Genomic DNA, 14,085 nt, shown 5'->3' with positions numbered 1-14,085 from the left:
ATTACATAAAAGGGTACGGTCTTTTTTTTTTTTAGTTTTATTCATTTCAAACGGGCCGCATCCGGCCCGCGGGCCGTAGTTTGCCCACGGCTGAGTTAGAGCATAGGCCCACAACCCGCAGGGTCTTGGGTTTGATTCCCAGTCAAGAGAACACACCTGGGTTGCAGGTTCAATCCTAGGCCCTGGTCAGGATGCATGCAAAAGGAAACCAATCAATGTGTCTCTCTCACATCGATGTTTCTCTCTCTTTCCCCCGCCCTCCCTCCTTTCCACTCTCTCTGAAAAGCAATGGGAAAAATATAATGGGGTGAGTATTAACAAAAAACAACAATGAACAATAAAATACTAAGCTGTTTAAATATTACCTCATTTTTTGTTTAGCTTTTTCAAATGTTTCTAAATTTTGAAGAGCATGCCTTTCTGGCCATTCCAGAGGATTGGTTTCCACTAGACCTGAAGAAATAGAATCCACTGGACAGGTGTCTAAAGAGAAAGAAATACACATAAGCACTGAAAAGCATTAACACACTGAATTTAACTACATTAAAATGTATACACGTAGATACACTCATACATCCGTGTGTGTGTGTGGGGGGGGGGGGGTTGTGCTTGAGTGTGCATAAAGGCATGTTGGATTCAATTTTTACTTCAGACATTCAGTGAGGCTCTCTGATAGCCTGAAATGTGCAAAATACCATATAAAGTTTCTTGGAAACGAACAAACAAACCAGTATTAAGCTTTCTTTATTCTCATCTCCTCATAATAAAAGTGCATCTCTCAAGACCTACATCAAGTCTCTCAGCTCCTAACGAAGAGTTCTGTAACTGTCCTAGTTACATTTCTCTCTTCAAAATGCATATGTATTTACCTAACTAACAAATATACAGCATTTACCTCATACAAGACAACTTCCTAAGCCATTTATAAAGAATGCAAACCTCATAACAACCTGTTATCCCTGATTTAAAGATAAAGAATTGAGGCTCAGAGTGGTTAGGAAAATTGCCCAAGGTCACATAGCAAGCAAGCTGCAGAGCTGGGGTTCAAACTTCTTACTCTTGCTCCAGAGCCCATGCTGTAATCAAGAAGCTATGCTCTCTCACGTATTGAACACATCTCCCAGTTACAAGTAACCCCACACTGTCTCCAACATCTTTCAGATTATTCCAAACTGCTATTTAACTTTGAGACTGATATGTAAAAATGATGAAATGACAATGACAATACAAACAACAGCTCAACAATTTGGGGGCACTTACTATGTTCTAAGTGTTTTATATGTATCAACTCATTCTTCACAATAAATCTAGTGAGTAATATTCTTATCCCCATGAGGAAAGAGGCATGGAGAGGTTAAACAACTTGCCCAGACATTCAGCAAGGAAGAAACAAAACTAAGACTTGAACCTTGGCAGTCTAGCTCCAGAGCATGGCCTCTTAAACATACTCTAAATGCTAAATTTATATTTTACTTTCCAAGTAGATCAGAAGCCCTTAGAAAGACTCAAATTTTTACTTCTTTCTGTCCCTTCATGGTGTCAAACAGATAAAAGGTACTCAATACACATTACTGTTAACTTGATTCTTCAGTCATATTCTTATTGATCTATGGAATAAAAATGATTCTCACAGAATAAAAATAAAAGTTATCCTGTACATTTAAAATGCTAGGCAATCTTCAAATGTTTTCTTGTTACGTCTTGAAAAGCTTCACTCTACTCAAATTCACCACAACAATAGAAACCAGGAAAAGAGAAAGAAATGCAAGTTACTTTAAATGATTTCCTGCTCCCTCAGTAAAGTTTGGCGACTGTTCCTGCTACAATGAGTGCCAAATGTGGAGCATCTTATGTGGTTTTAGCCACGTTAAATTTCCATGTAGGCTCTATTTTTTTCACCTATGAAAACACAGTGTAATAGAAACCCACCCATTCTAGCAGCTTAGTGAGAGTCGTAGGATCACCTCAAAAGCCTCTCCCCTCTGCTCAGAAACAACTATACTGACCATGCTCTCTGACGGAAGTAATCAGAAAATGTTTAAGTGATAAGAAATACAGCTCACTATTTACACACATACACACACACACATATATCCAGTAAGTCTTCACTTAACGCCATCGGTAAGTGCTGCAACTTTAAGTGAAATGATATTAAGAAACCAACTTTACCATAGGCTAATTGATATAAACCAGAGTTAGGTTTCTATGGCATCTCATCAACGTTCTAATTAAACAATGTTGAATGAAATGATGTTACTTGAGAACCTGTTGTGCTTGTATATACAAATATACGTCAATTATTCAAGTTTATAAGATGTATTTAAATTTGATCAATGTATTTTATTAGTTTTAATAATAAATAGTAACTGTCATAAATGCCATACAAAAAACAACTAATATTTAAAGTAACAAAAAACTTACCATTTAACAGGTTGGAGGTAATAATTTTGTCTGTTTTTCTTAGAATTGTTTTAGGATTAATAGTTTCAAAATGATCTAAAAAGTGTTCCCTTGTGAGTGTTAACAGACTTTTGAGTTCATCAACAGAAACCACTTCGGGCTGCTCTGCCAACTTTCTCCTCTCTGTAAGACAACAGATCAACAGGACTAACTATATCACCATTACTTTAAATCCTCTCTAAAGCCCATCTACTACTCATTTTGTGAGAAATATTTTCAAAACTGAAATAAGTGAATTTATCCAGCAAACAACATTCCTGTGTAAGCTTGCTTTCATTTTAATCCCATTTGTAGATAATGGTGGAATTCCCAATTACGTGAGAGAGACAGAAAAAGAATAATTTGTTAACACTGAACGGTGAGAAATGGTAAAGCAAGTTTACAAAAGTTTTCAAAAATACCTTGCAGAGTCTTATGCTGTTATTTTGCAAAAATAAAACCTGTAAGACTTTATTGAAATAAGTTAATAAACTTGGCCACTGCTACTTATTTCTTCTCATTCCCAAAATTAAAATCAGAGTAAAGGAATAAGAAAAGACAACATAAGAAGAAACAATAAAGGATCAAAGTTTTCAATACATCTCGGAAGATGAGATTATGGTGGAGACAGCAAAGCAGAGGAGGTCATGAAGCAATTTGTCTACAATAAAGCAAAATATAAAATACTCCAGAAAAAAAAATTAGGAGAAATAAAATGGAACTGCTGTGTTGAACATATGAATTTAATGATGAGTGTGTGGCAGAAAATTGGAGCCTCTGGGAAACATAACAGTATTTGGTCTATACAGAAGAATAGACAGATTAAAAAGAAAGTGATAACAAAAGCAAAACAAAGGTTATGCAAGAAAGAAGAGTAGCTCATCATCATATATGACATGACTCAGCAGTAAACTTCTATACGTAGTCATAGTAATATTAGAACTAACCACTGATTTAACCAAAATTCATGACTTCTCTGTAAAGGGTGTGAAGAGAAAGTGAAGCTGATGTGAGAACACTAAAGTCTGTATCTCAGATGTTAAGATGATGACTGAAATTGGTAAATCCAGAAATAGCTGCCTACACATATTATTTATAAAACTGAAGGAAATGCCAGAAAAACTAGCTGAAGAGCTGAAGGGAGCTGCCTGTGGGCAGAGACTGAAAGATAGGGAGCTGAAGGGAGCTGCCTGTGGGCAGAGACTGAAAGATAGGGAGGGGTGGGCACTGCTGTTTTCCATATTAAGTTGTCCAGTTCCATTTGCATTTTTTAAACTATACCCATGTATTGCTTTTATGAAAATATTTCATTTTTAAAACACTTCTAGACTAATAACATTTTCTCCTATAATAAACAGTAAAGTATAAATTCCTACAGAATTCAATTCAACAAACATTTATTATATACTACCTGCAAAGCACTGTGCTGGGCCCTTAGGCACAGAGGATGAAAGCGCATTCATCACTCTAGGTGAGGTTGGTACATAAAAACACAAGGGAACAGGCTGAGCAGGTAGTGGCCAGACTTGGGGTTCTACTTTAGACCATCAGCTTTATGAGAAATGCCTCTGTAAAATCCCACCTCACCAATGTGGATATTGGGAGGGTCATTCCAGTTCTCATCCAAGATAAGTAACACATGGTTTCTGCAGACAGGAACACTAGCAATGGTAAAGTAATAGTGGCAATATATGCAGCTTTTATTACATCTTAGTGAGAATATAAAAAGCTGCTGGGAGCCTTCCAAAAACAAAAGTTATCAATGATTGCCTTTCATCTGAAAGGTGTACAATAAGTAATATGCTTTGGAAACTAGCCTTACACTTGTATTAACTCTAAAAACATACTTAAATCATGAGCCTGGCCCATACTTATTAAAACTGTTAAATATATATAAATATGGCAAACTGGAAAGCAGGGTAAGACTTCTGATTGATCTGGATGACTGAGCAATAGAGAGAGAAAGTATATAGAGATTAACAGGGGTATGAACAGGAAAATTTACTAAGGTGAAAATAATCTCTACACAAATGATTCTGTATACAAATGGTAGATAAAAACTTAGAAGAAATATAATGGATTAAAGTTGAAAACTAAATTAGCAAAAGAATACCATTCCTAAAAAAACTGGTAATAACTAAGAATTTATTAAAGAAAAATCCAGAGCAGAATATCTAAAGGATCAACTGATGGGTATCAATCAGGTTTGCACTGGGTTCTATAAATGCTAAAAAAGACTGAAAAGCTCAGAGTAGGGACCACAATATTGGAACAAAATGACAGTACTGCTGTTTGGGTGTGTTTTGAATCATACTGAACAGCCTTTTATTTAAAAATTGTTCAGTATTCTTTAAAAATCAGTGAAACAAGGTATTTCATATTTCCAAATACAAAAAGTTACAAATTACAAAAAAAATCAGGTAAAGTCTATATATTAAAATTCTAAGCGACCATCCAACTGTCCGTCCAGTAGCTATGATGCGCAATGACCACCAGGGGCCAGAAGTTCCAACCAGTAGCTATGACACACACTGACCACCAAGGGGGAGATGCTCTACGCAGAAGCTGCTGAGCTGCGGTGACTTGGCAGCTGCGGTTCTCGGGAATGCACCCAGAACCAGAGAGGAATTCCAGGGTGCGTCACCTGAGAACTGCCCTCTTGCAATCTGGGACCCCTCAGGCGATGTAGGAGAGCTGGTTTCGGCCTGATCCTCCCAGGCCAGGCCAAGGAACCCCACCTGCCAGAAGGACCCCACTCACTCTGCAGACAACTTTCAAGCAGCCTGGTGCTATCCCAGGTGCTGCCAGCCAGGGAGGGACCAGGGGAGGTTGGCTCCAGGGAGTGTCTGGCCCTTCTCACCCAGTCCCACCTCTGTGGCCAACTTCTAATTAATTTCCTTTCAATGTACACAAATCCATGCACGGGGGCACTAGTATAAATTATAAAATTACACATTTTAAATATCATTCTAAAAAATAGTATTAGATATAACTTTTAGAAATAAGTGAAATGAATTAAAATAAAACATTCTAAAAAATTAAACCCTAACCAAGAATTTTATTTCTTTTTTTTTTTTAAATAAAGAGCCTCAATAATGTGAGCCCATTTTCTTTTTTTAAAATATATTTCTTTATTGATTTCAGAGAGGAAGGGAGAAGGAGAGAGACAGATAGAAACATCAATGATGAGAGAGAATCATTGATTGGCTGCCTCCTGCATGCCCCTTACTGGGGATCGAGCCTGAAACCCAGCCATGTGCCCTTGGCCGGAATCGAACCTGGGACCCTTCAGTACACAGGCTGACGCTCTATCCACTGAGCCAAGCCCGCTAGAGCATGAGCCCATTTTCATGCACACTTTCCTGGTTGCTCTTTTTGGTTCTGTACTAGGCAGAGGAAAGGGGGTGGGGGGCATGGGGGATAAGTATAAATTTACTCCATGTCTTAATTATTTTCAAAATCCTTTTGGAACAAGTTTTTGTTTTTCATCAAAGACCACAATCTTTGTACTGCTTCTGAATCATTGTTTTTCTTTCCAAAGAAAACTGTGCCTATTACATTACTGATTTTTCATCATGCATAAATTGATTAATTTTACATTCACTTCTTTGAAATCACTGATATACACACTCAGATGTTCTTACATTGGAAACTTTGTCTTGCAGCCATTGTCCTCTGTCTTTTGAGACACAGGAATTCTGAACAGATGCATTTTTGTCCCCAAATTGTTAATCCAACATTAACTCTCTAAACAGAGAAGAGATTGGCTCAGCAAGCATTTCTATCATAAAGGGATTAACTGAGTCATTAATCTTAATCAAGATTTAATGCTTCAGATTGCAAGTTGGCCACTTCATGGCTATGCCCAGAACTGGTGTCTCCAGCAGCTACCAGCTCCAAGGCTTCCTTCAGCTTCAGGCCCCTACCTGCCTTTGCCCTTTGCCCTTTGCCTGGAGCTGAGGCATCCTTTTGGCTGCTACCTGGGTTACAGCTCAGCTGCTGGTACTTCTACATTTTCAGCATTTGTTTATCACTCATGGTCTTCCCCCTCCCCCCACACCCATACCCCCAGAGCTTCCAGTCACCCCTGCAGGCAGCTATGAGGTTTCAGCTGTTATATTCCCCTTCCCGACTATGTCAGAGGGCTAGTCCTACTGGGGTTCACTCTTCTTACTCAATGGAGAGATGCACCAGCTTCAAAGAGGGGCCTGTCCTTCCACTCGGACAGTGTTTCTGGTGGGAAGGGTCAGGGAGAGAGGTGAAGATGAAAGGAAGGGGAGATGTTGAAGGAACTGAGTTTAAAAGGCTGCAGGAGGCTTATTATGGCAAGGAATCAGGGCCTACAAAGAGGTTAGCAGGAACAGAACAAAGTCAAGAAGTGAATAATACTGCTGGTTGATGTTTGAAATAAAGGTTTTCCATTCACAAAAATACTAATATTTCTATTTGTTGCTTTATTTTTTGCATTTAACATGTACTACTTTTTATTGAAACTGATTTGCCTTTTTAATTATATTTTCCTTGAGGTAATATTTTCATAGTGGGGAAACAAAAATCAATGGTTGGAGGAGTTCAAGACTACACAATTATCCTGGCTTGGTACAACTGAAAAAGAAGGTAATTCTTACATGAACAACTGAGACCAAATACTCTAAAATTATTTTCCATTGAATAAAACAGGCTATTTAATTCAAGATATTTTTAAAGTGCTTTCAAAAATGGTAGTTTTTACCATTATAATGATACTTTATAATGTATCTACTGAATTCTAATATCATGTTTACTATAGGTAACTAGTGAGGCCTCACAATTTGATTTAATTTCTTAGAAATTCTATCAATTAATTACAGTAGCTTAAAATAAGTTCATATTAGGTACTACTGAATGTCTACTTATAAAAAAATGTTATGAATGATAACCAAGTTAACATTTAGTATATGAAAAAAAACTTAAACTATGACCCCTGAAAAGGTGTTAATTTCTTGAATAAGGAAAAATCCATAATGCCAACTTCACCCATATGTGACATGTGCTTAATTATTATTGGTAGTCATGATTAAGTCTAGGAATCAATGCTCAGGTGAACATCTTAATTTCTCCAAACATGCATTTTCTTCTCTTTGCAGTCTCTATTCTCTTATGACAGCTAAAAATATGTAAAAAGACATTTTAGAAAGAGCTCTGTGTTAACCAGAATACAATTTAGGTGTCTCCTAGCATACATTTAAAAATGCTGAAATACAGAATTTTCCTGAAGAAATATTTCTATAAATGTTAACTGTGATGTACAAATAAATAAGAATATTTTTAATCTGGTGGGAAAAAAGTTGCGGTCCTTTTCTACTCTTACATCACCTCTACAAGAACAAGAATAGTTCTACAAATGAGTGTCTTACCTAAAAGACAATGTATATAAGAAAAAGTGTGGAAATAACATCCGAACAGGTTCTTACAGTAGAATAAAATGTACAAATTGTTACTTACTCAGGCATTCTTTCAAAGCCAGAGCTTGAACTCTGGCTAACTGCTTCTCTCTTTCTATAAGCTGCTCTCCAGAAAAATGTGGAAGCGACAAGAAGTCAAAAGGAATACCTGAGACACACAAAAAAAGTCAGTATTAAAGATATTCTATGACAACAATTAATATTCAGTTCCCAGCTAATGCGCTAATATATAATTTAAAAAGTAAAAGCCAATTATTCATCTCTCTTGATCTTCATATTTCCAATTAAATAATTAAGCTGCAAAAAACAAACATATTAAATTATCGTGCATTTTAAACTTTGACCTGCTTCTTAAGCTGAGGGAATTTAGGTAGTAGAGTAGAATTCCCTCATCACATTTTCTTCCATGGGCTCAGCTACTGAAACTCCTACACAGAAGGGAGTACGGAGAGGATGAAGGGAGTAAAGAGGGTCAAATATATGGTGATGGAAGGACACTAGACTTTGAGTGGTGAGTAGACAGATACTGTATTATAAAGTTATACACCTGAAAATTACAGTTATTAACCAATGTTACTCCAATTCATGTAATTAAAATTTTTAAAAAATGACAATTAAAAAATAAACTCCTACACAAAACACAAATGGAGTAGTGTTAGGTATCTAAAGATGGCCCCCAATCACCCACATGTCCTGCGATTCACCCACTGTGTAGCCCTTCCACGGTGAATCCTGGCTAGCCCTATGAAAACAATAAAGTATGGTAAATTGATAGTGAATGACCTCTAGGCTAGGTCACAGAAAGCCTTGAGGCTTTCTAGAACAATTGCTCTAGTCTGCACATGACTGGAGTTCCAGCTGTGTATCTGCAATCAGATGTGGGACTTTAACACAGAAACTCCAGCTGGGCTGAGCCCAGTCAGCAGGACTATGAGACATAGTAATAAATAGTCATTTTTAAGCTAATCTTGGGGTCGTTTGTCACACAGTAGCAACACCAAAGCATACAGGTTGAAGAGAAAAGGTGAGCAATAAAACAGAATAAAATGCTTGAGAGAAAGTAAATGAAAATGAGAAATTATAGAAACATAGTATGTGTTTAAAGTGGACTATACTGAAAATGTCCTATTTGGAATCAAGGGCTGACCTAGTAAAGTTTACTGGGTACAATATAAAGGGATTAATTCTCTATATTCTAAATTGTTCAAATACATAATACTATGTTTAAAATAAAAGATAAATTTACTGAAAGTGAAATGGAGTTTGGGGAAAATAAGTTCATCAAAAACCACATAAGTTAATTATACCTATAGATACAAACAAATGTCAAAATATTTTCCACTCAAGTTAACACTTACCCAGTTGGGTTTCTCCTGTCCTTGCTTTCATCTTTCCGTGAATGAAACTGAGGGCAAACGAGCCATTGATCTGGTTGGCTGAGTGAATCAGTGTGGCTTTGCATTTTCTACTGTCATTACCTTGTAACAAGAGGTAATAGCTACAACACTCTCCTTTCACTTCAACATCTGGAACTAAACAAAAACAATTTTTAAGTATGTGAAAATTCACCATGCAGCAAGGCAGAATCACACACCGGACCCAGAGAATATAATGACATCCTGTGTTATTGTAAAACAAACTGTTACCCAGTATATTTGGGGCTAGCAGTTGTTTAGTTAACTGAGAAAGCTGTTAAAATTAGGGAATCAAAAAAATTAAAATGAAATCTGATAATCATAAGAAAAATACAAATTTTAATTTAAATTAAAACTGTGTGTACTCATTTATTAACTTTTGATGTTGCTCATTAGAGTTCCATAATATTTTTCTTATAAAACCCACTTATAATGTATCAACTACTATGTCCAGCTTCAATTTCTTTAAAGGGGAATAAACTGACCCCTGCAGGCATGCACAACTCAAGTGGTGGGAGCAGCAGTGTACAGATGTGCTTAAGAGTAGCTTTTTGCTCCTTGCAGTGGGCACCCATAATGTATTTTTGCAGAGGGAATGGAGAGCATTCATTAATCTGGCATGCCAGTTACATGAAGGTCAGTTAAGACAGCGTCTAGTATATTTTAAAAACAAATCAAGTGAGGGTTATAGTGAAGGTCGAAGAAAAACTGTGATGCCTTTGAAAGTAAAAATAGAAGCAGAGTCCTTTTTATTGAAGATGGTGAACTGGACATAATCATTTATTTTCACTATCTCCTGAAATTCCATGAAATGAGAATAAAGAGAATTTTAAAATAGCAGAAATCTCCAAGGACTAATATCTGAGAGAAGAGAATAGTGACTAAATTTTGAAAGCAGGAAAGCAGATGAACGAATGGTAACAGGCCTCAGTCTCTCCATTGCTACGGAAGCTGAGAAAAACAGAGGAGAGAGCTTAGAAGGAAGACAATTTATACTACAACCCCTGACAGGAGACTTTGGGATGGTGGTCCCAGATGGCACTGGAAGCAAAATGAAGGTGAAATAAAAAGACAGGCTGAGCATGCATATAAGCATAACCAATGGACACAAGACACTGGGGGGTAGGGGAGGACAGGGGAAGGTCAAGGGGGAAAAAAAAAAGGAGACACATGTAATACTCTTTGTAATACTTTAAGCAATAAAACAAAATGAAAAGAAAAAAAAAGAAAAAAAAAGACAGGTTAAAAGTCTGTTTGAGAAGCAATATGGCTTCCCGGCTCCTCCTTATTCTACTCAGGTAAATGGTTGTCCTTTCCCCAGCCCAGAAAACCAGTGGCTTATCCTCTCAAGAAGATAAAACAAGGTGTCCCTGGCCTTGGAGATATAAACAGAGCTTAGGGTCCGAGTTGGTTCTCAGTGGATTAGGTGACTGATTCTATACAGAACATTGAGGCCCTTTTCTCTTCTTCATCTACATAACTTCCAGAATTTTAGAAGACAGATAGAACTGAGACTTCTTTTGGAAATGTGGTCAGCCCTAGAGGACAGACTAAAGAATCCCAATATTGGGGTCACCTAATGTAATGGTGCAGCAAGATCACCCTAACATGAAGATCCCAGTCAACGAGCTCTACCTATACACCCAAGTTTTCCAAACAGCTTTCTGGTACTCTCTCTTAAATATGAGCAGACAGCCAAACATTATGAGACTTAAGGAAAGTCTTTACTATGAAAGCCAGATGCTGAAAGAAACAAACAAAAAAAAGGGACTTGTAGAGAAACAAAGAATATGGCGTAAAAAAAAAATCACGACAAAAACAAATCAGACCACTAAAATCCTCAGAGATGATATTGCATCAACTAAATAACAGAAAATTACAAGAAAAGAACATTAACTTAGAAAGAGCTCATGGAAATTAAAATTAGAAAGCAGAAATAGGATTTCAACTAATAGGTTGGAAGATAAAGTTTAATGAATCTATCAAAAAAATAAGAGAAGACAAAGAAATATAAAATAGGAGAGAAAGAGAGAAACCCAAACCAGGAGGTACAACATCCAAACACGACTAACAAAAGAGGAAACATTAAAAAATGGAGGAAAGGAAATTATCAACAAAATAATTATAACAACATTGTCCCAATAAAAAGACAAACTTCCAGGCATGCTGAGTGCCCCATCCTATATAATCCTATATAATAAAAGCATAGTATGCAAATTGTCCCCTCAACTGGGAGTTTGTCTGGGAGTTTGACCAGGGGGCAGAGCTGGCTGGAGGAAGGGCGGGAGTACCAGGTCGGCAGCTGGCAGCCGCTAGGGACCCTATCAGTGCATGAATTTCGTGCACTGGGCTTCTAGTACAAGAATAAAAAGAGCCCTGGCCAGGTAGCTCAGCTGATTGGAGCCTGGACCCATGTAGCAAAAGGCTGCAAGTTTGATTCCCAGTCAGGGCACATATCCAAGTTGCTAGTTCCATCCACAGTTGGGGTACCTATGGGAGGTAACCGATTGATGTTTCTCTCTCCCTTCCTCTCTCTCTAAAATCAATAAAGTGCATATCCTCTGGTGAGGATTTTAAAAAGCAGAATAAAAATAGATTCTACAAAATGCCAGAGAAAATGCTTGCTTAGAAGGAAGGAAGGAAGGAAGGAAGGAAGGAAGGAAGGAAGGAAGGAAGGAAGGAAGGAAGGAAGGAAGGAAGGAAGGAAGCCAAGAGTGAGAATGGCACTAAAATTCTAAACAGCACCAAAATTGGAAGACAATGGAGAAATGCGTTCAAAATTCTTATATATACTAAGAAAAAAAAATCTATTGTAAGTTTATTACAATAGTTCATTTCACAGATTTGAGCATACTGTGGGTTAAAGCCTATCCCCCAAAACAATTATGCAATACAAAAAACACACTTTTTACAATTAGCTTGAAATAGGGACATTAATCCTATTCACAAACATCAATCTTAGAAAAGGAATTTAGATAAAGATTAGAAAGAAAAAACGCTTGTTACTAGTTGTATTTGAAACTAAGATTTTCCAAGACTTAGTGACCTTAATTCATTTACCAATTTAGCACTTTGCAACTCCAATTACATATCCTTTCCATACTTATTTAAATCCTATCACCTTTATTAGAACTTTAATCACTGAAGCCTATAATTACAACAATCTTATTTTCCTTAAAAGAAAAACATTTATTTTACAGAATTCCCCTAATCATAATGACTATGCAGTCATTTAAAAAATGGTGTTCCAGATTTGGCAGGTGTTAATTGAAGACTTACTAAATAATTTTATGTAAATACAGAGTAACAGATTTATAATTAGCATAGTTATTCAATTCCCATAGCTTTTCCTGAAGAAATAAGGGGAAATGATTACAATGGAAAATTCTTCTCTATTTTCATCTGTTATTTTTACACTGTCAACTTCTAAGAGATTGATTGGCTTGCATGTCCCCCCCCACACCAAAACCAAATATGCATTTGGATCTACTATATAGGCAAGATGGGAGAAACAGAAATTACATGTTTCCTTTAGTTGCATCAAATTTTGTAAGTAATATATAAACTATAATGAAAACTGTGTCATTACTAGTTTCATTCACAAACAAAATTTTAGCATAATAAAAACCAAGTTATATTTTATATCAATACATTTCTCCGCAGTTCTTAAAATCCTGTAGCCAACCCCCTCTTTTTTATAATAGTTCAACAATATAACTGGAAAATAGTATTTCAAATGATATCATGCAAAATATTCCAGGATAATTTGGGAAACAACTGTTAAGTGAATATTCTAACTTATTGAAAAGTAAATAATATGCCCAATTATTTTGATAATGATAAATATTAAACAATAAAATATAATATAATCCTCAAGGTAGGCATTTTTGGAAACCACACATTTTCCAATGACATCGTTTTTCAAGCAATTCTAGACCCAACTTTTGAAATGGCCCTTTGAGTCAACTGAAGAGGCAAAAAAGAAAACATTTTTTAAAAATCAATATACTTACTTTATATTCATAAAGCATTTCCAAAAAATGTACTGCCTACTTTCATCCCCCACCTTATTTGTCAGACTAAGCTTCGATGACTTAGTGCAAAACTTAGCTGCCACTAAGAGTGTTCAAGAAAATTCCCTGCCACAATTCTACAAAGAATCTAAAATCGATCAAGAAATGATATTGTTCACTGCTGAATCCTAGCACCTAGAATAATGCCCTGAATACAGGAGACACACAATAAATATTTGTTGAGTGAATACTTTCTCTTTGCCACTGAAATCTCTTTCAAAATCTTTACCAGAGTCCTTTATCCATTCTCAATATGAAATTTATTCATAGATCAGTTATGGTGTGTAATTTTAACCTTATTAGTGTCAGCTCACTATTTCAAAACAATTTCAACACTGACTTAAGAATGAAGAAAGTACATGCTTCAATTCAAAATATTTCATCAGTTATTAGTCTAGTCTCTTTATTTTTTTTTCTTTATTAAGATATTACATATGTGCCCTTATCAGCCCATTGCCTCCCCCCAACACCTCCCTCATGCCCTCACCCCCCTGTTGTCTGTGTCCATTGGTTAGGCTTATATGCATGCATACAAGTCCTTTGGTTGATCTCTCTAGTCTAGTCTCTTTAAAATATTTTTATTACATGACTTTTCTGTCAGCAAAATAATACTATTTTTTTCAAAAGTACCTTTAAAATTTTTCCTTTCAAAAGAATTCAAATTTTTTTAAAAAATGAGGCAACAATAAACTTAGAAATCTAAAGTTATTGTGG

The 14,085-nt window shown here is 36.2% G+C and overlaps 1 protein-coding gene across 4 annotated transcripts in view; it reads right to left on the bottom strand.

Moving 5' to 3' along the window:
• Positions 1 to 14,085, bottom strand: part of LOC118670785 (MDM2 binding protein) — a 55,660-nt gene that overhangs the window by 23,366 nt on the left and 18,209 nt on the right. For all 4 annotated transcript variants that reach the window (XR_004972473.1, XM_036338173.1, XM_036338174.1 and 1 more), the window contains exons 12-15: positions 9,242 to 9,415; positions 7,924 to 8,031; positions 2,422 to 2,583; positions 366 to 483 (exon numbers count right to left, since the gene is read on the bottom strand). Coding sequence is in view for 3 of the 4 variants with exons in the window: in XM_036338173.1 (XP_036194066.1) it covers positions 366 to 483; positions 2,422 to 2,583; positions 7,924 to 8,031; positions 9,242 to 9,415 (562 nt within the window). In the remaining variant the exon portion in view is untranslated. The remainder of the gene's footprint in view (positions 1 to 365; positions 484 to 2,421; positions 2,584 to 7,923; positions 8,032 to 9,241; positions 9,416 to 14,085) is intronic.

This window comes from Myotis myotis, unplaced genomic scaffold (genome assembly GCF_014108235.1).
Source record: "Myotis myotis isolate mMyoMyo1 unplaced genomic scaffold, mMyoMyo1.p scaffold_m19_p_16, whole genome shotgun sequence".
Classification (NCBI taxonomy): domain Eukaryota; kingdom Metazoa; phylum Chordata; class Mammalia; order Chiroptera; family Vespertilionidae; genus Myotis; species Myotis myotis.
The sequence above is the reverse complement of the archived record's forward strand: the minus strand, read 5'-3'. Positions and strand labels throughout refer to the sequence as shown.